The sequence below is a fragment of the Rhinatrema bivittatum genome, chromosome 3 (genome assembly GCF_901001135.1).
Source record: "Rhinatrema bivittatum chromosome 3, aRhiBiv1.1, whole genome shotgun sequence".
NCBI classification, from domain to species: domain Eukaryota; kingdom Metazoa; phylum Chordata; class Amphibia; order Gymnophiona; family Rhinatrematidae; genus Rhinatrema; species Rhinatrema bivittatum.
The window spans coordinates 532,546,355-532,571,391 of record NC_042617.1 but is presented as its reverse complement, the minus strand read 5'-3'; the positions used below and the strand labels follow the sequence as shown (position 1 = coordinate 532,571,391).

At 42.6% G+C, this 25,037-nt stretch overlaps 1 protein-coding gene across 2 annotated transcripts in view; it reads left to right on the top strand.

Moving 5' to 3' along the window:
• The window catches only part of CGREF1 (cell growth regulator with EF-hand domain 1), a 52,014-nt gene extending 27,233 nt beyond the window's left edge, over positions 1–24,781 (top strand). For both annotated transcript variants that reach the window (XM_029596316.1, XM_029596315.1), the window contains exons 4-6: positions 1,129–1,199; positions 3,871–3,995; positions 23,738–24,781. In XM_029596316.1, the coding sequence (XP_029452176.1) occupies positions 1,129–1,199; positions 3,871–3,995; positions 23,738–24,166 (625 nt within the window). In that variant the 3' untranslated portion in view covers positions 24,167–24,781. The remainder of the gene's footprint in view (positions 1–1,128; positions 1,200–3,870; positions 3,996–23,737) is intronic.
• Positions 24,782–25,037: the final 256 nt, after the last annotated feature.

The window sequence follows — 25,037 nt, the reverse complement described above, 5'->3', positions numbered from 1 at the left end:
CACGGAACCTGTCACTCAAGGTGGCACTTTGTTTCAGGAAATCTTGATGATCCGAGCATATCCTGCGGATACGAAAGAACTGACCCACAGGTAGACCCTCTTTAAATCTGCGGGGATGATGACTCTCAAATTTTAAAAAATTGTTTCTATCCGTAGGTTTCCTGAATAGAGATGTTTGAATAGTGCCTAAATGCTTGATGATCAAAATATCCAAAAAGGATAATTGTTCCTTATCAAATGTCATGGAAAATTTAAGATGGGGGTTAGCAGAATTTAACCACGTGTGGAATTCAAAAAGTTGTTGTTCAGACCCATGCCAAATGAAAAAAAGTACATTGTCGGATTTAAGCGTTAGCATTCCGAGTTACAAGTACTTTCAGTTTTCAATGTGCATAAACGGGCAGCTCCCCGCGCCCTCGAAATTTCAGCCCATTGAGACCAATGATTAAAAATTGATTGAATGCTATCAAAAGCTTACATTAGCTTAGCCTTCCGGCATTTAAATATGAGGTCTCTTTGAGCTTATCCACTCATATATCATTCCAGGATTCTTATTTACGTAGTGTTTACTAGTTATATCCTGTATATGTGGATTCTTTACGTGGAGTATTGACAAATACCAAGCCATACCATAATCTGTCACAAACTTGCTTGGGCTATGTAACAAGTCTTATTACGTCAAGCCATTGTTGCAATCTTTCTGCTCTGACAACATATCTCATAAGTCCCGCTTTACAAATATTTCAGCTGCCAGTCATTTGCTAATTTATTATTTCTGTGTTACCACTCCTATTGCACAGTCCTCCACCAGCCCCCACCATGTTTACCCATGCCACATACCCCTCCCAGTCTTACCATATCTTTCACTAGTTCAACCATGCTATATATTTTTTTTATTTACAATTTTTATACCCTCTATATGAGCAAACATTCTAAGTGATGTACAATAAACATGCACATAATATTAAAAGACATTACAGCTTAAAAACATGTAACTTAGTCAAAAGCATCTATGTGGGCAGTATTATGGGCTGCTAAGACTTCAGTATTCTGCAGAACTAATATTTGCAGTCACTAGAACTGCAGTTTAAAGTATTACAAATGTTTATAATGGAATTTTTGTTTCAGGCTGTGGCAAAACTACCTTAAGAGCTTCGAACAGGTACAAGGTGACCCAGGAAATATGCCAAAAGAAAAAGGTAAGCCTATCATGAACATCAGAGTAAAGTTGTGATCCTAAAGGTTGGAGCTTGGACCTGGTGAAGATTGCTCCTTGAAACTCTGATTCTAATTCCAGCTCTCCTACAGGCTCCCTGTGTGAAACTGAGCAAGTCACTTTAGCATTCGGAGTCTCTGTTTACCCAATGGTAATTAATTAATGATAATAATAGAAAAATATATTCTTTTCCCATTTGTCTTTCAGTGTTGTCATGTAATACATTTGCCTGTATGTGTGGACATCCATTCCAGAGGTGAATTTGTGCATATTTCTAAAGCACCTTAGAATCCTCTTTGGGTAACAGGTGTTATAGAAATCTGAATGATTGTTAGTTATTAACAATATATATTTTATTAAAAAAAACTAGGAAATCTGTAAAATCTCCGTGGATATCTATGCATTTAACATAAAATGCTTCAATATCAAAGCAATAGCTTTCACAATTAAGTCACTCCATCACACCAAAATAGAGCAAAGCTGGTAAGAGGAAGCTGCAGCTACTGACAGACATCATCTTTGTTACATACTCACTCCTTTAGCTATGACCTGAATTTTACATGTAGGTAGGGTATAGTCTTTCTTGTCATGAGAGTCTCTGATGCTACTGCAAAACTCCTTGAAAGAAAAAGTTTGTTTTACTTTGCCAGAGACATGAAAAATCAAGATTAGAATGGCAGAAATGCAAACTGATTTGGACACCATCTTTTAAGTAACAGCCAGCTTAGTCACCATACTTCACAGGGATTTCTGCTAACTTCTGTTAAACCTTTTAACCAATTTTGAGTATATCATATGTATAGGTGTGAATGGGGTATATCTATAGGGTAGAAATGCAGACTGAGTGGTCAAATAGGCTTTATCTGCTGACATCTGCTATTTTACTATGTATTATTTTACTATGTACTATTTTACTCAGCAGCATTTGACACAGTAAACCACAAAATATTACTCAACAGACTTAAAGAAATAGGGCTCACTAATAAAACAATAAAATGGTTTGAGGATTACTTAAACAATAGATGTTTTCAAGTACAAATCAAAAATACACTGTCAGACAAAGTCACACTGCTTACCGGTGTACCACAGGGATCAGCCCTATTGGCTACACTTTTCAACATTTATCTCCTCCCGATATGTCACCTACTAGCGGGACTTGGAATAATACATTACATATACGCAAATGATATACAGCTACTGCTACCCATTGTAAATACCATTGAAGAAACAATGAAACTTGCCAATATGTATCTTGAAATAATCAAACAGCTCCTAAATCAGATGGAACTAGTAATAAACATCGATAAAATGGAATTCTTACACCTAGAACGTAAAAACATACATCACATACAACCAACACCCACACTCAAAAATGCTCAAGCTACTGTGCTAGCAACAAAAGTACGGAATCTAGGAGTAATAATTGACCCTGAGCTAAACATGAAACAACACATCTCATTGAAAATAAAAGAAGGATATGCAAAACTAATGATCCTGAGGAGACTAAAAACTTTACTAACACTAAACAATTTTCGCACAATCCTGAAAGCAATGATATTCGCTAGCACAGATTACTGTAACTCCCTACTGTTAGGACTACTACAATCTACATTGTGGCCACTGCAAATTTTACAAAACTCAGCTGCTAGAAATTTGACTGGCAAAAAAAAGAATGACCATATTACAGGAACACTCGCTGAATTACATTGGCTCCCAGTCGAACAAAGAATACAATACAAGGCTTTATGTATTACTAATAAACTAATCCACGAGGAAAAAGCTGACTGGCTTAACACTGCACTACGCGTACATGTCCCGCAAAGAAACCTGAGATTGACTAATAAGGCTCTACTAACTGTCCCCTCTGTCAAAACAGCACGCCTCACGCAAGTAAGGGAAAGAGCACTATCTCTGGCTGGCCCTGTGCTATGGAACACCATGCCACTCGAAATTAGGCTGCAGAGAAATTTAAAAATATTCAAAACAAATCTGAAAACCTGGCTCTTTAAACAAGCTTTTTATAAAGATAAAGAGAAGGAGAAAAACAGCTGATTAACAAGGACGCACCAATATTGAAGTTGTCACTTGTAACATACAAATGCATATTAAGGTTAAATACAAACCGCCTAATTTAGTCCCAATATACAAGCTTAACTTACACACATAGTTTATTGTATTAAAATGTTACCGTACTATGATGGCACATGATTAAGTTGTAATCTATACCACTCCTTTTATTATCGTGCCTTGCTATAAATCGTTGTGATGGCTGTCTAACTTAACGACGGTATAGAAGACTTTTTAAATAAAATAACATAGGGGGAAGCTAGTCAGGAAATATCCATGTTCCATGTTCATGGGTTTAATATGTGATTACACATCATTATACTGAGATTGATTCACATTTTGTTGGTTGCTTTATGCTGCGGATTTGGCAGAAAACGCTTTGAAATATTGCTACACTGTTACATTGTCAAAGCATTCCCTCAATAGTGATGTTGGTAGAGTTGGAAGTAAGAATCTGTTTGATTTTCAGTACTATGCTTACCCAAAGGTTAATTCTCTTTCCTAAGTCCTCTGCGTCAAGGCTTCTGTTTGTGATTGAGCTTGGGTTATGCTCTTATTCTTTCTTTTTTTTTTTTCTGTGCTTCCAGTTCTCTTTCACCTATTTGCATTTTATGACTATGACAAGAGTAGTCAACTGGATGGACTGGAGATCATGAAGCTATTGGCTGATATTTGGTTACATCAGCAAAATGATCAACCTTCTCATAAGCAGGTAAGTAGAATGCCTATTCAGACATAGTACAGGTGATCATAATATATGTCTTTGAACAGTTCACCAATGAGACAGTGCGATACCAGGCTACAAATTGTATCGCAAAGATAAGATGGATCAAATTGGTGGAGGGAGGGGCATGGTGTTATATGCCAGGGATGGCATAAAGTGAAACAGGAAGATCCTGCAGTACATTAAATGCACTGTGGAATCTTTATGGATAGGAATTCCATGTGTTATGGGGAAGAGTATAGCAAGGGGTGTATACTACCATCCGCCTGACCAAAATGAACATTCAAATGGTGTCAGAAATTAGAGAAGCTAACAAATTTGGCAGCACAGTAATAACAGGAGATACCAATTACATCAGTATTGACTGGGTAAATGTCATGTCAGGAAACCCAGGGAGGAAAAGTTTCTAGATGAAATAAATAACTGTTTCATGGAGCAGCTGGTCTAGGAACCGAAGAAAAGGGAAGTTATTTTAGACCTAATCCTTAGTGGAATGCAGGATTTAGTGCTATAAGGTAGCGGTAGTGGGGCCCACTTGACAATAGTGATTATAATGCGATCAAAATTTGACTTAATAACTGGAAAGAGTAAGTAGTTTGGCTGTCTGGTTAGTTTATTTGAATGCATGAAAATAAAAGTTAACAAATAAAATAAACAATATGTATAATATATATAATGAGATACCTTTTTGGGGCTAATTTAATACATTTCTTGACTAGTTTTTCAGAGCTTATAGTCTGTTCTTCAGGTCAGAATTCAAATGAGCAAAAGATGACATTACTAGGAAATATAGAGTCACTGCCATAAGAATATAATAAAAGGCATTCAAGGAATAGAGAATGGCAGGGAAGGGAAGGGGTGAGTAGGGGATTTTGATGGATGATGAGAAAGTGACAAGCAGTATAATTTTATGGCTTATAATGTGACAGGCAGGCCAAATAGAAGTAGTATAGCACTAGAAGTTCTGGGATCCTTATAAAGCTAATTCAATGAAGCAATCCATGAAAATATTTCCAGAGCATTTCCTACTTTTATTCTCAGGGTGCAGGAAAAAGATTCAGTCCCCCGACATGGACCGTGTTTCGTCACATGGGCTGGATCCGGAGGGACAGAAGCCCAAAGTCTCAACTAATTGTGTATCATGTCCCAACAATTACAGAGCAATAGGATCCACACATGCGCGAAGGAAATGCTAGAGGTGCCAAAGGGTTCATACCGCGGGCCTTGCAGAGTTGTTTCGGACCTGGTATTTAAACAGCAAAATCAAGTGGCAATCTGCCATCTAGAGCAGTGAGCAATTTGCGTACAGGCTGCGTAGTGGGGTGGGTGCCTGAATCGACACTGCAGATACCGCCCCGAGCACCAAGGATACAGCGGCATCAGGGAAATTTCAAGCAGGGCACTATTTCAACGGGTGACCCAGCCTGTACATAAATTGTTCACTGCTCTAAACGGTCGATTGCCGCTTGATTTCGCTCTTTAAATACCGGGTCCGAAACAACTCCGCAAGGCTCGCGCTTTGACCCCTTTGGCACCTCTAGCATTTCCTTCGCATGTGTGGATCCTATATTTTCAATAGTCAGATAAACGATTCACATCCCTAGTATGTACCCCAATCTAGAGACTGGATGAACACTTACCAGTAATCCCCGAGAGCGGGAGAATGCTCCCGGGACCCCCACTGGACCACCAGGTACTTAAAAATTTGGGGTGGAGGGGTCCAGAGGGTGGGGGATACTAAAGAACTAATTTTAAAGGGTCGGGCTGTGTTTTGGGGTTATCCGTTCGGCACAGCCGATAAAAAAACAAAACAAAAAAACAACGATTGGACCACGTGAAAAATAATTTCCTGATAGTCCACGAATCCAAAACCGCAACCGATTCCGGTTCCCGTTCACATCTCTAGTACATACATTCATTGCCTGAGTTGTGTTTCTTGATGGTTGAGTACAGTAATGGTTGACCGTTTTTAATCAAGTATTTTGCTAGTCTGTCCACAGTTGCTTTTGAAGAGAATGCAGGCAGGCTGATGTCACTGCAGGAGTAAATATACTGTGATGCCAGTTTGCTCCCTCTCCATCTGATGGCAGTGGTGCTGTTACGAGCGCGCGCGGGCGCGGTCGTCGTAAGCGGGTGGTGAGCCCTTGGGCCATGGCAGGACTCAAGGAGGAGCCCCAAGCCACACCGTGGGAGGTGAGCTGAGCAGGCATGGTGAGCCAGACAGGCAGGAACAGAAGCAGGGAGTCCGACCCTCAGCCGGATCTGCATGCCCATGGTAGCCAACACGGGGAAGTTGACTAATGAACGGTCCTCCGACTGTTCCCAGCCCTTTCGGACCTGCCGCTGGGAACGGCAATGGGCAGCAGGCCGGACAGAGGCGAGGGCAGACAGAGTCCTTACACTGAGGACGTGAGACGAGGGCTGAAGCAGACATCCAAGAGAGGCTGAAGCAAGACGTTGGAGACATCAGGGCAAGGGCTGAAGCGAGACATAGGAAAGATCCAGGCGAGCAGGAACTCCGATGCTGGGATACTGACATCCGAAGCCCCTCGGCTGGCAGGAACAGAAGCTCAAGAGCCCGTGGGACGAATCCCTCCTGTTGGCCACTCCAGGGCCCAACAGGACAGAAGGCTCAGGAACCAGACGAGGACGTAGGTCAAGGCAGAGACACGAAGACATCAGGGCAAGGGCTGAAGCAAGACATTGTAGAGAAGGCAGGACGGAAACATGGCACTGTCCAACAGGGCGCCCTACTCAGCCAGCACAGCTAGACTGGTCACGGACCACCCCGTCCCAGACGCGCCCTACACAGCCCAGGAAGGCTGGTCGCGGACCACGCTGAGGAAAGGAGGGTGCAGGGAAACTCCAGGCGAACAGGAACTCCGATGCTGGGATACTGACATCCGAAGCCCTTACGGCTGGCAGGAACAGGAACAGACATCTAGGCACGGTCAGAAACAGACATCAAGACAAGGTACCATCTAGACACGGCAGACCACGGAGGATCAGGAGAGGCCACAGACAACTGTGTAACCCAATCCGAAGGCAAACAGGAACTAACAAGCAAGTCCTTATATACTGGAGGTTGTAGGCAACTCCCTGGGAGGAGTTAGACAGGACCGCCCCTTGCTGGCCCTATAACTGGGGAAGAGAGCTGCGGGCCAGCCCCTAGAGAAACGGGCGTGGCTGGAAACAGGAAGTCCAAACACAGGCACGAAGCCACAGGAACAGCTAGGCCTCTCAGGCCCTGGAGCAAGTCCCGGACGGTGCGTAGGCGAGGCCCTGGCTTCAGAGCGGCCTCTGGAGGAAGGTAAGATACCTCCTGTAGCGCAGCAACAGGGGGGATCGCAACAGGTGCACAGCCTACTGGTATTGAGTCCATCTGTCTACACTAAGGAAAACAAAATTATCAAGTAAGTAGTAATTTCTAGGGATGTGAATCGGGCTTCGGACGATTGAAAATATTGGACGATATTTTCAAAATCATCAGAAATCGGGGGCTCCCGATAAGAGAAACCCACAATTTTGTTCCTGGGGTTCTCTTATCGTTTTGGGGGAGGGCGGGAAAAACGGCACACTAAAACAATCCCTAAACCCACCCCGACCCTTTAAAACTGTTCCCTTAACTTCCCCCACCCTCCCGAACCCCCCCAAAACTTTTTACAAGTACCTGGTGGTCCAGTGGGGGTCCCGGGGAGCCATCTCCCGCTCTCGGGCCGTCGGCTACCACTAATCAAAATGGCGACGATGGCTCTTTGCCCTTACCATGTGACAGGGTGTCCGTGTCATTGGCTGGCCCCTGTCACATGGTAGGAGCACTGGATGGCCCATGCCATTTTTAAAGATGGCGCCGGCCGTCCATTACTCCTACCATGTGACAGGGCCTGGCCAATGGCACGGATACCCTGTCACATGGCACACCGGATTCTGTGCCCATTTTTCCAGGGTGTGGATCTTTTGGCTCGGGGGGGGGGGGGGGGGGGGCGGAAGGCTTCCTTTCGGGTCCCAGTGCAGGGGTGGCTGACATCATTCTGGTTATCCCTGGAAGAGAGGTAATCTCTCTTCTTTGTGAGTGCTGCATGCACAAATAAAGACCTGGACCCACTGGGTTAGTGTGTGAAATTAAATTCTTTACTGATAAAATAATTGCAGATGGCACAATAAAAATGTTCACAAACATACAACAAACTTCCCCAAAAGAAATGTATACCATCTATGTGGCCATCATACTAGGCACTCCCGGTATAAAATACTTTCATTTACCTTATATATAATCATCAGCCCATAAGACTTCACTCTTTTTTTTTTTTTTACTTTTTATATGCAAATAAAACTTATCTGATTCCCAAATAGAACTAAACTCCCCGATACAGGTCCATGTTTCGTACACTGCAACAGGAGGAATTTTCTCTAGCAATAGCCATTTTATTATTCATTTATTTTTCAGATTGTGGCTGTAACAGAAACAAAATATTATTAGATCTTGAATTGTACAGGCATACAGTAACCATCACTAAATTAACACCGAGAATGCAACACAAAAATAAAAATAATACAAACACCAGTCACTTGTTAAGCTTTCATTCATTCTGAAATTACTTATGTAGCAATTTTAATAACTTGTATAGCACAAGTAATGGCGTTAATTAGTGTCGCATTAGCATCTCTCTTGGCATCAAATTAAACAGACCAGAAGCTACAACATGAAGGGTTCCGTCAAGATATTTATATAGGTATTCAGATAACGGAGTACCCCTCCACCTCCATATTTAAGCCACAGGGAGTTACAATATCAAGATCGTAAATCCAAAACTACTCCCTTAAAGCTAATCAGTTGAGCCAATTGCTTTTTTTGAATGTATCAGTTGTTCGAGGATGCCCCATTGAAAATCCTCAAAGCAATGTCTTTGTTTCAGAAACAACCGGAGCCTGGATCTTACATGTATTCACACAACTTTTATGTTCTGTCAGCCGTACGTGATCGATAACGCAATGTATTACAGACTAGTAGATGAAGATCCTGGCCTGGCACTAAAAAAATCTCATATGTCTTGAACTAGATTTGTCTACTAGTAGTTGTTTTTTGACAAAGCGCGAAATTAAATTTTTAACTCTGCAAGATCCTACGATTCCTGTGTTTTACACATTGCTGAAAGTCCATAAACAATTACAGAATCCACCGGGATGACCAATTGCGCATCTATTGACTCTATTTTAGAGCCACTATCACAGTTCATAGATATGTTCTTAAAAGAAGAACTCCCGAAAATGCAATTTTACGTGAGAGATACAAAACATATGTTAAATATCATGAAAATGACACTGGATGTTGCATCATCTTTCTTGGTGACCCTGGATATCAAGTCGCTCTATACCAACATTCCACAGTCCACTGCCTTAGCTATTAACATAAGAAAATGCCATAAGAAAATGCCACACTGGGTCAGACCAAGGGTCCATCAAGCCCAGCATCCCGCCCCCAACAGTGGCCAATCCAGGCCACAAGAACCCGGCAAGCACCCAAAAACCAAGTCCACTCCATGCAACCATTGCCAATGGCAGTGGCCATTCTCCAAGTGAACTTAATAGCAGGTAATGGACTTCTCCTCCAAGAACTTATCCAACAAAAACATCATAGAAATGCGTCCTGATTGGATACCCTCATGATTTATAATAAGGATGGCAGAGTTAGCCCTCTCAGCAACAAAACGTCTCAAGATATTCAGGCTGTGGTATCAGCTGTCTCAAAATGACCACAACAATAAAGGCTAATAAACCACAATTTTATAACCCAAATCTGCACACCTTAGGTGAAAGAGATTTTTTTCTCATTTAGTAGACATCATACATGGGCATAAATAATAATGCTAGATAGCATGAGCATGTATGCACCAATCAATTTAATCATAGGTCTTAAATGAATTTTCTTTGCTACGTGAAAACAATCCAATTTTGGAAATAAGATCAAATGGTGAAAATCAGTAGTGAAGCTCAATGGTCAAAATCAAGTTCATAACGTGCCGTTGCATGTATATTCTTCTGTAATTACAGGTATGTACTTAACTTGTGTTTAGCGAAGAAACGCCATGTTTCCATTGTAGGGGAGGCTCAGAATATAGAAGCCCTTTTATGTGGATCGTGTTTCGGCGATGCCTTTATCAAGGGGCCGAAATTCATTGTTGTAGACATGGACCGTGTTTCGGCGATGCCTTCATCAAGGGGCCGAAATTCACTGCAAATGATAACAATAGTTTATGAAACAGAAATGCATTCTTTTCAATACTTGTGAACGATTCTCAACGATGTAGTACTGACTTGTTGTAAGTGGCTTTTCTTGCCGACCTGCCAGTAGTGCGTTTCCTCAGCCAGAGGGGCCGCACTTGCGCCAATTTTTAAAGAAAGGAAAACCAATGAAACAATGACACGTAGGTGGAAGGTGACGTCAGCAGTTGCTACTGTCAAAGAAAGCCCTTTAAATGATAGAGTACCACTCCACTGATACATTTAAAACATTCGGTTGCATGCTATTCAAATTAAAAATCCATTGTTGCTCTCTAAGTTTAAGGAGAGTTAGCCCTCTGCCAAAACTATTTTTTTGCCTTGGGCATGTTTTATATCCAGCAGCATGGGTCTTTAATGGGTACAACCATGGCCCCAAGAGTTGCTAATTTATATGTAGCGCAATTTGAACAACATTATCTATATCCATCTGAATATTTTAATCATATCCAGTCATGAAACAGGTATATAGATGATGTATGTTTTGCGCGGACATTTATTTATTTTATTTTATTTATTTCCAGGTTTTATATACCGTCATTAAGATATAATAAACTGCATTAATCTTTTCTACTGCATTCCTCTGGTAAATTGCTGTACCCTGTACTCTGTTAAATTGTACATCTTCCGTTTCAATTGCATTATTCCGCTCAAGTACTCTAATGTTGTTAAACTGCATTAACCTATTCATTTGCACCATAGAGCCTACATCTGTATCAATCTGCTACAATTGCATTATTCTGTTCAATTGTTTTACTGTGCCTGCAGCTCACAATTGTCCTTCTCCACAATACTCCCCTGCTAGCCCTCTACCCAATAATGCCCCCACACGCTCACCCCTGTCCCCCCAACTATCTAATCGGACACCCCTCAAAACTTTCCCTCCCCCCTTTCTCCCGCCACAACACTCTAAAAAGGCGTCTGACCTCCATCCCCATTTCTCTCACCCCGCAAGCCCTCACCATCTCCCTCATTTCCCTTCTACTCATTAATGCCCAATCCCTAAGACAAAAAACACATCTTCTCCATGATATTTTAACTGACTCCAAACCAGAAATTCTTGCTGTTACCGAAACCTGGTTCAAACCCTGTGACACCCCCCTTATTAACCAACTTCCTTCTGAAACCTATGACATTTTTTCCATCCCCCGCAAAAAGAAAAGAGGAGGGGGCCTACTCCTCATAGCTAAAAAAGAATTCAAGCTTACCTCACAAACCTGCAATATTCCCAATCAATACGAAGTAGGCCTTTTCAAATCGCAATCTCTACAAATCTGCCTTATCTATACCCCTCCTGGCCTTCTAGAAAAAGACCCCTCCCCCCTCATTGAATTCCTCACCATTTCCCTCTCTCCCGACATCCCCACGATACTCCTCGGCGACTTTAACCTCCATGTTGATTCCGTTCCACAATCCCCACCATGCGAAGCCTTCATCTCTTCCTTAGACGCAATGGGCCTCACCCAACTTATCCACTCCCCAACCCATAAAGCCGGTCACACCCTCGACCTTATCTTCACCAACTCACTCATCAACGTCATCCACTCCCCCACATGCCTCCCCGTCCCCTGGTCCGACCACTCCATCATCAACACAACTCTCTCTCTACAAACCCCATCTACACCCTCTCCCTCTCAGCCTAAATCCTTTCAATTTCGTAAAACCTGTCCCCTAGAAACCCTTGCCACGGCTTGCTCCAACATCCCAAATTACATTGACCTGGAGACAGCAGATAGTGCCATATCCTCCTGGACTGAAACTACCCAAGAAATCGCTAACAAACTATGCCCAGTCATCCGAAAAACAATCACACAACCCAAATCATCCAAAAAACCCTGGTACACCCAGACACTCAAAACCCAAAAAACCAAGCTTAGAGCAGCAGAAAGATTTTGGCGCAAACATCCCACTCCTGCCTCAAAAACCATCTATTACCAACTCATGCATGCATACAGAAATGCCATTCAAACAACAAAAAAAGAATACTATGCCAAAAAAATTCACCACCTCCAATTCAACCCAAAGGCTCTATTTACCCTAGTCTCCAATCTTACTAAACCCATCGTGTCTACACCCCAAGTCACCTCCTCACAGACACGATGCAATGAAATTGCCCTCTTCTTTAAGAACAAAATATCAAATATCACCGCCAAGTTTAACCCTAACACCAAAAATTCTTCTAACACCAACAGTATAACCCCGCCCACCCCACACACTCTCACCTCTCTTTCCTCATTTGAACCCTCCTCTACCCTAGAAATAGAAAACATTTTAAAAAAGATGAGACCCTCTTCCCACCCCTCAGAAACTATCCCTACTAAATTACTACTCGCTATTCCTAAAACAATAGCCTCTTCACTCTCCAAAATCGTGAACTCTTCCCTGGAACACGGCCTTGTCCCTATCCCCCTGAAACAAGCCGTGGTCAAACCCATTCTAAAAAAACCCTCCCTCGATCCCTCCAACCTATCTAACCTCCGTCCCATTTCCAACCTCCCCTTCCTGTCCAAAATCATGGAGAAACTAGTTAACTCCCGTCTCTCTGACCACCTAGAACAAGCCAACATACTCCTTCCAACACAATATGGTTTCCGAAAACACCTCAGTACAGAATCCCTTCTCCTCTCCCTCACAGACACTATCATCAAAGGTATGGATGCCGGTAACTCCTACCTTATCGCCATGCTAGATATTTCCGCCGCCTTCGATACCGTAAATCATAGCATCCTCATTAACACTCTCATCAGCATAGGAATCACAGGTACCGCTCTTTCATGGATAAAGTCCTTCCTCCAAAACCGAACTTACACAGTCCTCACCGACAATTTTACATCCCCCCCTGTTAATCTCGACTGTGGCGTCCCCCAAGGATCCTCCCTTTCTTCCACCCTATTTAACATCTACATGCTCCCCCTCACAAACCTCCTCTCCAACCTTGGTATTACACACTTCATCTATGCCAATGATGTGCAAATCCTCATACCCTTCACAAATTCTGTACTCACTGCTCTCCAAAAATGGAACACCATCCTCACCTCCATAAACCAACTCCTCACTGACATGCACCTAGCCCTTAATCCGCAAAAAACAGAACTCCTCCTCATCTCCTCAAAACATGCATCCATACCCTTTCCCTCCACCCTCCACCCCCCACCCCCCCCAATTTTCTCTCTGACACAAGAAACCTGGGGGTTATTCTTGATAACCAACTAACCTTCAAACCATACATCAAATCTATCCTTAGCAGCTGTTACTTCAAACTACAAACCCTCAAAAAACTCAAACCCCTTCTCTACTTCTCTGATTTCCGCACAGTACTTCAATCTATAATCTTCTCAAAAATTGATTACTGTAATGCACTCCTACTTGGTCTCCCTGCTACCCACATCAAACCTCTACAACTCCTTCAAAACGCTACTGCACGCATCCTAACCAATGCCAATAAGAAAGACCATATTACTCCCACCCTCATTAATCTCCATTGGCTTCCCATTCACTCACGAATTATTTACAAGACCCTTACCCTCATCCACAAAAGTATTGCTAACGAACATTACAATTGGCTAAACCCACCTTTCCTCCCTCGTATCTCCACAAGACCCACCCGCTCCTCTCTCCGTGGAACCCTTATCCCCCCTTCCATAAAATCCACAAGACTCATCTCCACCACCAATAGGGCCCTCTCTCTCGCAGGCCCTTCCCTCTGGAACTCCATGCCTCCTGACCTACGTACCGAAACCTCCACACCCACTTTCAAAAAGAAACTCAAAACCTGGCTCTTCCTCCAAGCATACCCCCAATCATCTTCATCTCTTACTAACACCCTAACCCGACCACCACCTCTCACCAACACTCCCCCTCAGGACCTACACCCGACACCCACCCCCTCCAAGGAGCTTCAAACCTAAACAAAAACTTTGTATATAACCTATGTACATATTAATTGTTCCTCGAACCCCTGTACATATCTTTTCTTTATGTTTTCCATTTTCACCCCTCCCCCTCCCCCCTCCTTTTGTCTCGTATATCCCTACCCTTCCCTCCCCTACTTATTTATCTAGTTAATTGCCATGTTACTGCATTTATGTTACAAACTGTTCCTTGTAAAGGCTTTGCCTATATATTATTTGTTATAAGTTATCTGTAAACCGGCACGATGTGCAAACGGTTGTCTGTATATAAAATCAAATAAATAAATAAATAAATAAATAAAATAAATAATCCATCACAACAGTTTACACAATATTCAAAAAATAAAATAAATAAAAAATAAAATACAGTAAATAAAATTATAAATACATTATAATAACAATATTACTTCATAAAATATTACAAATGTAAAAGTTAAAGTATAAGAGAGGAAGAAATATAAAATGATCACATACATTAATTAAATCTAAAATAATAATTAAAATAAATAAACTAAGAGCCTGAATAAGAATAAGGGGGTAAAGTGTCTCTGCTTTTCCTTTATTGTTATGGTATTTCTTGCTCACTGTTGTGTAATATAATCACTATATGCTTTGTGAAAGAGCCATGTTTTAAACTCTTTTATAAATCTCGGATATTATGCCGAAGTCTTAGGTTTTCAGGTAATTCGTTCCATATTTTAGGACCAGCTATGGAGATTGCTCTATTTCTCACTTGTGTTAGATGTGCCGATTGTATGGTTGGAACAGTAAGCAGGGTTTTATTGCTAGAACACAGGTTTCTTAGAGGAGTATGGAGTCTAATTGAGGCATTCAGCCATTCAGTGGCTTCTCCATATAGAATTTTATGAATAATGCATAGAATTTTGTACTCTATGGGGTAGATTTTCAGAGGGATACGTGCGTACCCCCCGAAAACCTACCCCAAACCCCCCCTGCGCACGCCGAGCCTATTTTGCATAGGCTCGGCGGCACACGCAAGCCCCGGGACGTGTGTAAGTCCCGGGGCTTTGCAAAGGAGGCGGTCGGGGGCGTGTTGGGTGGGCGGCACAAATTTCGGCGTGGGGCGGGAGGCGTGTCGGGGGCGTGACGCCGGCCTGGGGGCATGGTCGAAGCCTCCGGACCAGCCCCCGGGTCGGGTGATGGCACACCAGCAGCCTGCTGGCACGCGCAGATTTACGCCTGCTTTCGGCAGGCGTAAATCTGCCAACAAAGGTAAGGGGGAGCATTATTTATTTATTTATTTATTTGAAGCTTTTATATACCGAGGTTTAGCACATGCCTTCACCCCGGTTTACATTGGAACGAAACAATGATACATAGAACAATTTGAGAAACAAAAGTATATGCAACTAGCATATGGAGAAGGAAGTAACAGGAAATAACTAAAAAATAATTTAATTCAAATAACGAAAAAGAAAATAGAAACGAAAAACGAGGAAGGTATATACAAACTCGTGCTCTGAATACAAGAAAGTCTGAATGGGAAAAGAAGGAAATGAGGGGGGGATGGGGTAGGTAATGGAAGGAGGAAGGGGTAGGTATGCGGAGAAGAGAAGAGGGGAGAAGGATGGGAAGCTTAAGGCATCACAATTGTGGATTGCTTAAATCATCATTGAAAGTCTGGCTGAAGATCCAGGTTTTCAGTTCTTTTTTGAATGATTTATTTTCGATGATAGTGGTGAGGTAGCATGGTAGGGCGTTCCAGAGTTTAGGCCCCGCTATGGAGAGAGCTCTATTTCTGGTGTTAGTAAGCTTAGCCATGGGATATGTGGGTATTTCGAGTAGACGTTTTTCAGAAGTTCTGGTGTTCCGTTGAGGTTTGTGGGGGTGGAACATTTTACTGACTGCGGAGTTAACTGAATTGTGTAAAGCGTCATGGATGATCGTCAGGGTTTTGTATTCAATTCTCTGAATGATTGGTAGCCAGTGTAGGCTTTTTAGTATTGGGGTGATGTGATCCGATTTTTTATTTCCGGTCAGTACTCTTGCAGCGGCATTCTGCAGTAACTGCAGCGGTTTTAAGGTGGATTTGGGGAGACCTAATAACATTGAGTTGCAGTGGTCTAAGCTGCTGAAGATCAGGGATTGTAGAACTGTTCGGAATTCCTGATGGTGGAGGAGCGGCTTTAGGTGTTTTAGTACATGAAGTTTATAGAAACCTTCCTTGGTTTTGGCTGCTATGTGTGTTTTTAGGTTGAGATCTTTATCGATCCATACGCCGAGGTCCTTTGTTGAGCTTTTTAGAGGTATGGATATGTTGTTGATTAGAAGAGAGTTGTGGGCAATGGTTTGGTCTGAGACGTTTCTTCCAATGAGGATACATTCAGTTTTATTCATGTTTAGGCATAATTTTAACTTGTTGAGCATGTTTCTATCATTAGATAGGGCCGGGGGGGGTCGGTTAGGTAGGGGAAGGGAGGGGAAGGTGAGGGGAGGTGGAAGGAAAGTTCCCTCCGAGGCCGCTCCGATTTCGGAGCGGCCTCGGAGGGAATAGGCAGCGCGCGCCCGGCTCGGCGCGCAGGTTGCACAAATGTGCACCCCCTTGTGCGCGCCGACCCCAGATTTTATAAGATACGCACGGCTATGCGCGTATCTTATAAAATCCAGCGTACTTTTGTTCGCGCCTGGTGCACGAACAAAAGTACGCGCGCGCGTAAATTTATAAAATCTACCCCTCTGCGTTGTTCAATAGGTAGCCAGTATAGTTTAATTAAAAGTGGTGTGATATGGTCATACTTTCTAGTGTTTGTAAGAATCCGGGCTGCCGCATTCTGAAAGACCTGGAGGGGGACGTATTGTGGTTTGAGGAAGACCAAGAAGTAGGGTGTTGCAGTACTGTCCTGAAGCTATTTTCATCGAGTAAAGGTTTCAGTCGTTTTAAAGTATGCAATTTATTATATCCATCTTTAAGTTTATTTGATATGATTCTTTAAAGATAACTAGGAGTCTATGATTACTCCTAAATCTCTGGTGTTATTGGAAATTTGAAGCTTAGTAGTGTTGTCATCCAGCGTTATGAATGCAGGTTCAGTGTATCCATGTCTCCTGTCCAGTAATATAATTTCTGTTTTTTCCACGTTTAGTATTAATTTCATGTTTGTAACAAGTTTTTTAATGAGGGATAGATACATTGCTGTGAGTTTAATGGTGGATTCAATAGATGACATAATTGGAATGAGAATTTGAATGTCATTGGCATATATAAAATGGATTAAACCAAGACCACTTAAAAATGTCAAATTGGTATCATATATATATATATTAAATAATATAGCCGATAACAAGGATCCTTGTGGGACTCCAGTGTTTAATTCAATTTTATCTGAAATCTTATTTTTGATTTTGACTTGGAAATGTCTATTTTTTAAGTAGGAGGAGAACCATTTTAATGTGTTATTTGATAGCCCTATTTCCATTAATCGATCTAATAGAATTGGGTGGTCGACAGTGTCAAACACCGCTGATAGGTCTAACAGGACTAATAAGAAACTTTGGCCATTGTTAAAGCCTTTCATGATGGTATTGGTTAATGCTATTAGCAGAGTTTCCGTACTATGATGTTTTCTAAAGCCATGTTGCGAGGGGAACAATATATTTTTTGATTCTAAATGATTAGTTAGTTGAATTTGGACAACTTTTTGTTGCACTTGGAGGTGGACCCTTGTCCTGGAGCAGTGGAGAACGGCACCTTGCTAGGGACCAGGAAGTTCCTGCCCCCAGGGGGCAGAGCACTGGAGGAGACAGAGGCTAGGATGAGCCTCATCACTGGAAGCCTGCGGTCCCCCCGGTAGAGCCCGTAGGGACCCGGGCCGCTTGGACTTAGGTGGGCCTCGTAGGGTCTCCTGGAGAAGTAGTAGAGAGGCGTGCCCATGAGCAGTAAGGGAGTGTGGTCGGTCACTAGGCTGTAGGTCTGGAGAACCAAGGAAGGCCAGTACAGCGTAGGCGATGACAAGGCAAGGAACAAAGCCAGAATCAGGAGACATGGTCAGTGGCAGCCGGGGTCAGAATCTGAGGGTCAGTCCGAGGAGTAGTCAACGAAACAAGGGTCAGGTTCCAGAGGTCAGATGAGGTCACAAGGTAGGCAGAGGTCGGGATCCAGGCAACAAGCAGAATGGTCAAGGAACAGGCCGAGGTCAGTACCAGAGAGACAGTACAAGGGTACTATCTGAGTTAAAAAAAAAAAAAAAAGGTTCCAGTTGCTAAGTTGATTGTTAAACTTGCTGCATGTACTGCTCCATTTAATATCTTATTGTAAAGCCTGTTGCTGAATTATTGTTTGCTGTAAACCGAGGTGATGTCCTGTACGTGCCGCGGTATATAAAAATCTCTAAATAAATAAATAAATAAATAAAAATAAATACTACCTGGGGAGACAGGAGACATGCTGGAACAGAAGGATGCTGGACAAGGTTGGAACAGTAGAACGCTGGAACAAGGTTGGACAAGACTGGAACAAGACTGTGAAAGTGGAGGCAAACTAGTACATTTACAATGCCGACCCGATTGCCAAGGCAAGGAAGTGCAGGCAGGGACTTCCTTATATCGTATGTTCAATCATGGTGCGCCGTCGAGCTAGGATCCGCCCCTGGCCTTACAAGAGGCTGGGCGGTCCACACACGCGCGCGTAGGGGTGTGGCCAACGCCACTGAGGACACCAAACTCCAGAGTAAGGCCTGGTGTGCAGTGGAAGGCCCGGCGACCGCTGCCGCAGGACGCCGAGGCTGGATGTGCTCACGGTTGCCGCTGGGGAGGCCGACCTGTGACCTGCAGAGGAGCTAGCGAGGTGAGCAGGCCCGTGCGTGGGCCAGGCGCAGACGGGGCGCGCAACACTTTTTCAATCATTTTGGCTAGGAAGGATAAGTTGGAAATAGAACGAAAATTAATAAGTATATTTGGGTTAAGTGACGGTTTCTTTAATAAAGGTTTTATGGTAGCGGTTTTAAGGGTTTGAGGGAAGTGACCATGTGTTAATGATAAATTAATTATCGATGCTATGGTATTTGAAATTAGATGGGCAGTGGCTTTCAGAGCAGTGATAGGTATTTTATCTAATGGGTGTGATGCAGGATTCAGGTTTTTTATCAATTTTTCAACTTCAACAGCCAATATCTCTTCAAATGTTTCCCAATGGGGGAATTCTTTCATGCTTAGCTTAATAGTTTGAATGTTTTCAGATTCTATACCGGTTAGTAAGTTTTTTATCTTGATATTGAAAAGGTTTGCTCGGTCGGAACAATCTAATTCTGTCGAAACACTACTGGTCTCAGTTGGATCCTTAATAAGTTTCTGGACTGTTGAAAAGAAGGTCCTCGGGTTATGTAAAAAGTTCTGAATTCTTTTGGTGAAGAATTCTTTTTTGAGGTTATTGATTATTTTTTTATATTGAGCCAATAGAGTTCTATAAGATGTTAAATTGGGTATTGTAGACTTTTTTCTCCATTATTTTTCCTTTTTTCTGGACATCATCAGAAGATCACCTCCAACAGTTTATCCTGTGGCTTAATTCACAAGATTTGAACCTGCAGTTCACGTTGACATGTGATTCTGAAAAAATATCCTTTTTGTACATCTGGATTTATAAATACAGAACTAGATGAGAAACTTCTCTATATCGTAAACCTGCTGAGAGAAATAACTTGTTACACTACTCTAGTTTTCATCCAGGTAAATTAAAAGACAACTTGCTGGTAGGTCAGTTTCTGAGAATTCGACGCGTTTGTTCCAGTGAGGCAGATTTTTTGAGACCAGCATGGGAACTCAGCATATGCCTGTTGAATCAAGGCTACCCCTACTATATAGTCAAGAGAGCCTTCAAAAGAGCCAAATAAGCAGGGCGCTCTTGGCTCTTAATTGAAAGAGAGAGCCCTACTGAATCACTGTTGGTCTGTGTATTACAGTATCAAATTTGGCAAGAACTATTTCTCAGATTATCCGTAAACACTGGGTAATTTTAACATTGCACTCTGTTTTTAGATCACCTTCTATTTTTGCATATAAAAGGGGAAGGAACATTATGGATTTAATTGTACATTCTTTTAGCCCTACAGAAATTTCTGTCCCTACTGCCAGCAGTAATCAGCATAATCCGTGCAGCAAGTGCACTTTTTGTAAACAGTTGGTTTCGGGCTCTTACTGGACTAATCCGACCTCTGGTAAAACTATCAATTTTTGCAGTAATACGAATTGCTCGTCTATGTACGTCATGTATTTTTTACAATGCCCTTGTAAAAAAGTGTATATTGGTCATACTTAATGAAGCATAAGAGTACGACTGAAAGAACATAAAAGTTATGTGAATACAAGATCCAGGCTCTGATCGTTTCTTAGTGCCTGGAATAGACACATTGCTTTGAGGATTTTCAATGGGACATCCTCGAACAAGTAACTGATACATTCAGAAAAAGCGGTCGGCTCAACCGGTTAACTTTAAAGGAGCAGTTTTGGATTTACCATTTTGATACTGTAACTCCCCGCGGTTTAAATATGGAGGTGGAGTGGTATTCCGTTAACTGAATACCTATATAAATATCTTGACTGGGACCCTTTGGGTTGTAGCTTCTGGTCTGTTTAATTTGGTGCCAAGAAACACACTATGGTGACGCTAAGTAACGCCATTACCTGTGCTATACAAGCTATTAAAATTGCTACATAATCTTTCATTCACTCTGAAATTGCTTAACAAGTGACTGGTGTTTGTATTATTATTTTTGTGTTGTGTTCTCGGCATTAATTTAGTGATGGTTACTGTATGCCTGTATAATTCAAGACCTAATATTTTGTTTCTGTTATAGCCACAATCTGAAATCTAAGGGGCGGATTTTCAAACACTACGCGCGCAGGTACTTTTGTTCGCACCATCGGCACGAACAAAAGTACACCAGATTTTATAAGATACGCGCGTATCTTATAAAATCCGGGGTCGGCGCGCGCAAGGGGGTGCACATTTGTGCAACCTGCGCGTGCCGAGCCCAGCGCAGCCTGCCTGTTCCCTCCGAGGCCGCTCCGATTTCGGAGCGGCCTCGGAGGGAACTTTTCTTCGCCCTCCCCCCAACTTCCCCTACCTAACCCACCCCCCCGGCCCTATCTAAACCCCCCCTTACCTTTGTTGGCAAAGTTACTCCTGCTGAAAGCAGGCGTAACTTTGCGCGCGTCGCCGGCAGCCCCACTCCATCCTCCGGTCCCGGGGGCGTGGTCCAGAGGCCTCGACCACGCCCCCAGGCCGGCGCCACACCCCCGGGTCCGCCCCCGAAATGCCACGGCATGCCCCCGAAACGCCACGTCGTTTCGGGAACGCCCCCGGACACGCCCCCTCCCTCCCCATTTCGAAAGCCCCGGGACTTACGCGCATCCCGGGGCTTTACGCGCGCCGGTGGCCTATGCAAAATAGGCGCGCCGGCACGCAGGGGTTTTAAAATCCACCCCTAAATCAATAATAAAATGGCTGTTGCTTGAGAAAATTCCCCCTGGTGCAGTGAACGAAACATGGACCCATGTCAGGGAGTTTTGTTCTACTTGGGAATCAGATACGTTTTATTTGCAGATAAAAAGTAAAAAAAAAAAAAAAAAAAAGAGTGAAGTCTTATGGACTGATGATTATATATAAGGCAAATGAAGGTATTGTTTACCGGGAGTGCCTAGTTTTTTGCTTCCACAGCAAGTTTATTTTCAAAATCTCTCATTGCCTTCCTTATCAAAGCTTTGCATATAAGCTACCAGTGCTTATGCTGTTTCCTCTTTTCTTCATTTGGATCCCTTTTCCATTTTTTTTAAAGATTTTGTTTGGCTAGAATAGCCTCTCTCATCTCCCTTTTAACCATTTTGGCAGTCATTTGGCTTTCCACCTTTTTTAATGCATGGAATACATCTGATCTGGGCTTCCAAGATGATATTTTTAAACTACATCCATGCCTGGTGTAAACTCTTAGGGCTGCATATTCAGCCAGATTGTATCCAGCTAACTTACCTAGCCACTTATGCTGCTAACTTAACTAGGTTATTCAATGGCAGTGCCACTGGCTAACAACCTATCTGGCTAACTCCACTCCTCCCTGGAATGCCTCCGAATTTTCAGTTATCCATCTAAATAGCTTTTGAATATCTACCCATTAATCTTTGCAGTTGATCCTTTCCATTTTTTCCTAATCATTTTCATATAGAAACTTTACCTCCTTAGCGTGTCCTAAATTGAAATCACCCATTATTACTGTGTTGCTAATTTTGTTAGATTTCTTAATTTCTGTTACCATTTTATTGTCTGTCAGTTCATTCTGGCTGAGTGGACTGAAGTACATCCTCACAGCTATTCTATTCCCCTTCTCACTGTCACAGTTTGGAGGGGGCCTAAGGCTGCAGTAAAGATCCTGGTCTCAAAATGACCTCTGATGGAGTTGGGTAGGCCCTCACAGATAGTAGATGATGGATGGGACTTGAAATACTATGTAGAAGCAGGAGGTGGAGGTATGGACAGGTAAGCTAAGTTCGGGACAGGCAGCTTTCATACTTAGGCAAGGGTCGAGCCAAGGTCAGGGCAGTCAGTGTTCATACACAGGGGAGAATCTATCCGAGATCAGGGCAGGCAGCGAGCAGCACAACTGAGGAACATAAGGAGTAGTCAGAAGCAGGAACAGCAAAGAGATTCAGGAGCAGGAAGCAAGACCTGTTGCTTCTGTGTATACCAGAGTAGTGCTGACATCATATGCCAGTGCTACAGGAAGTGCAGGAAGTCAGGCCTATAAAACTCAGAAGTAGTTGAGTGTCTCGGATATAGTGGAATTTAGAGAAGAAGCCCGATGCTGGGAGCCATGCTAGAGGATGTCAACAGGCCACAGGATTCAGCTGCAAGACCTGGATTGTGAGGCAGGAGTACGTGGTCAATGGTAGGTTACACTCACATGGAATTTCTATCCATAAAGATTCTAAAATGCATTTTGATTCATACACAGCTTTTATCCCGTTTGACTCTGTGCCCTCTTTAACATATAGCTCCATCCCTCCACCAATTTGATCCATCCTATCAATGGAATATAATTTGTACCCTGGAATTACAGTGCCCCATTGATTATCCTTCTTCCATCAGGTCTTTGAAATGCCAATTATATCTACCTCTTCATTCAGTACTACACATTCTAACTCTCTCATCTTATTTTTTAGACTTCTAGCATTTCTATTAACAACTTGCTTCTCAGTTGAGAGAGGTAATTTGGAATCTTTCTACTCTGTCAGTTCTTTACTTAAGAACTCCTAGGCTACTTTAGCATTTATTGCAATCTTTCTGTCTGGATGCCCTAACTTCCCTGTTTTGCTAGTAATCGTCAAAGATACAACATTCTGATCCAATAGTTTCTGAGCGACTATTGGCTTAAAAAGTTTAAAAGCTGCTCTCTCTCCTTTTTAAAGATTAGTGCCAGCAGCCTGGTTCCACTCTGGTTAAGGTGGAGCCCCATCCCATTGGCATAGGCTCCCCCTTCCCTAGCACTTTACCATGTCTCCTTCAGTACAGCTGCTGTTTTTCTTTTACAGGTAATTCCACTTGTGGATGAACTCCTGGACAAGCAAGACCTGAACAGGGATGGGTTACTGAACCCTTCAGAGCTCTTGGCTCCCCCTGTAGGCATACACCTTCCAGAGGCAGCTGGTGAGACTCAGCATCAAGGCCCTCCAGTTGTCATTGAGCCACCACATGTTGCCCTGGTAAATGAAGAAGAGGGCAAAGATCTATTGACGGAAACTACTACAATCAATGAAGGTCTCCAAGGTCATGAGGCATCACAGGTTGCAGCAGGTGCACTTTTAGATCAGCAGGGATCAGATATCCCAGAGAACCTTGAAGAAAATGCAAATAAGCCAGAAGGTATACCCCAGAATCCTTCAGTGAAGGGGGATGACGAGCCTATACTTGAACAAATTGAAAATATTGAAATAGCTTTTAATATTCATGAAGAAGAATAAATAATGGTGGTAGATATTGAGATATAATGTGGACTTGAATTCTTAGGTAGAAAAATACAAACAGCTCAGGGTCACTCCGATAGAGGTACTGCAGTATGACCATGCCATCCTTAGGAGCTCAGAGCCTTACAGTAATATACCACTTCTGGACAGATTAAGAAGAATGTGAAAAACAGGTCATAACAGTACAAGATAAAAAAAAAAAAAAGAAAGAAACAAAACAGAAAAATAACTATTGTACCAGAAAAGAATTAACCAGAAAGATTACAATACAGCAGAACAGCTCCTGTAGATTTCCATATAAAACCTTTATTTTAATTCTGTTTTGAAAGAGATGAAAGAATGTCCCATGACAGAAACTGAGAGACTTCTTTTAATGAAGAGTAGAAAGAATGGTTCACAGTGGACAATATTTCAACACACCTCTTTCCCCGCACCCCCAGCCTTGGCAGGATCCATCAAGTAATACCTGTGTTTCGGACTTATTTGATACTGTGGCCAGGCACATTGAGGCTAGCTAGAAGAATCACTAGCAAAAGGCCATGCTAAAACCATTTTCATGTTTAGACTTTTGTCAAGTGATCCAGAGTCAAGACCGACCTGACTTCTCAAATATTCCATGTGTCGTGGTGTTTTATTTCATCAGTATTCTTCAGATGCTGGCGTGTTACGTGGATGAGAGAAATGGACCCAGGGTAGCATGGGGGAAGAATACGTATGGGAGAAAGGGGCTTGTGAAGGAGGATTGTTTTAGTACATATGCAAGGGGAGGGGTATGTATGGGTTGTTGTGACAGATTGTGTGATTCTGTGAATGGGGACAAAGGGGATTAAGGGAGATTTCATATTGTTATGTTCCAGTCTAATTTGTC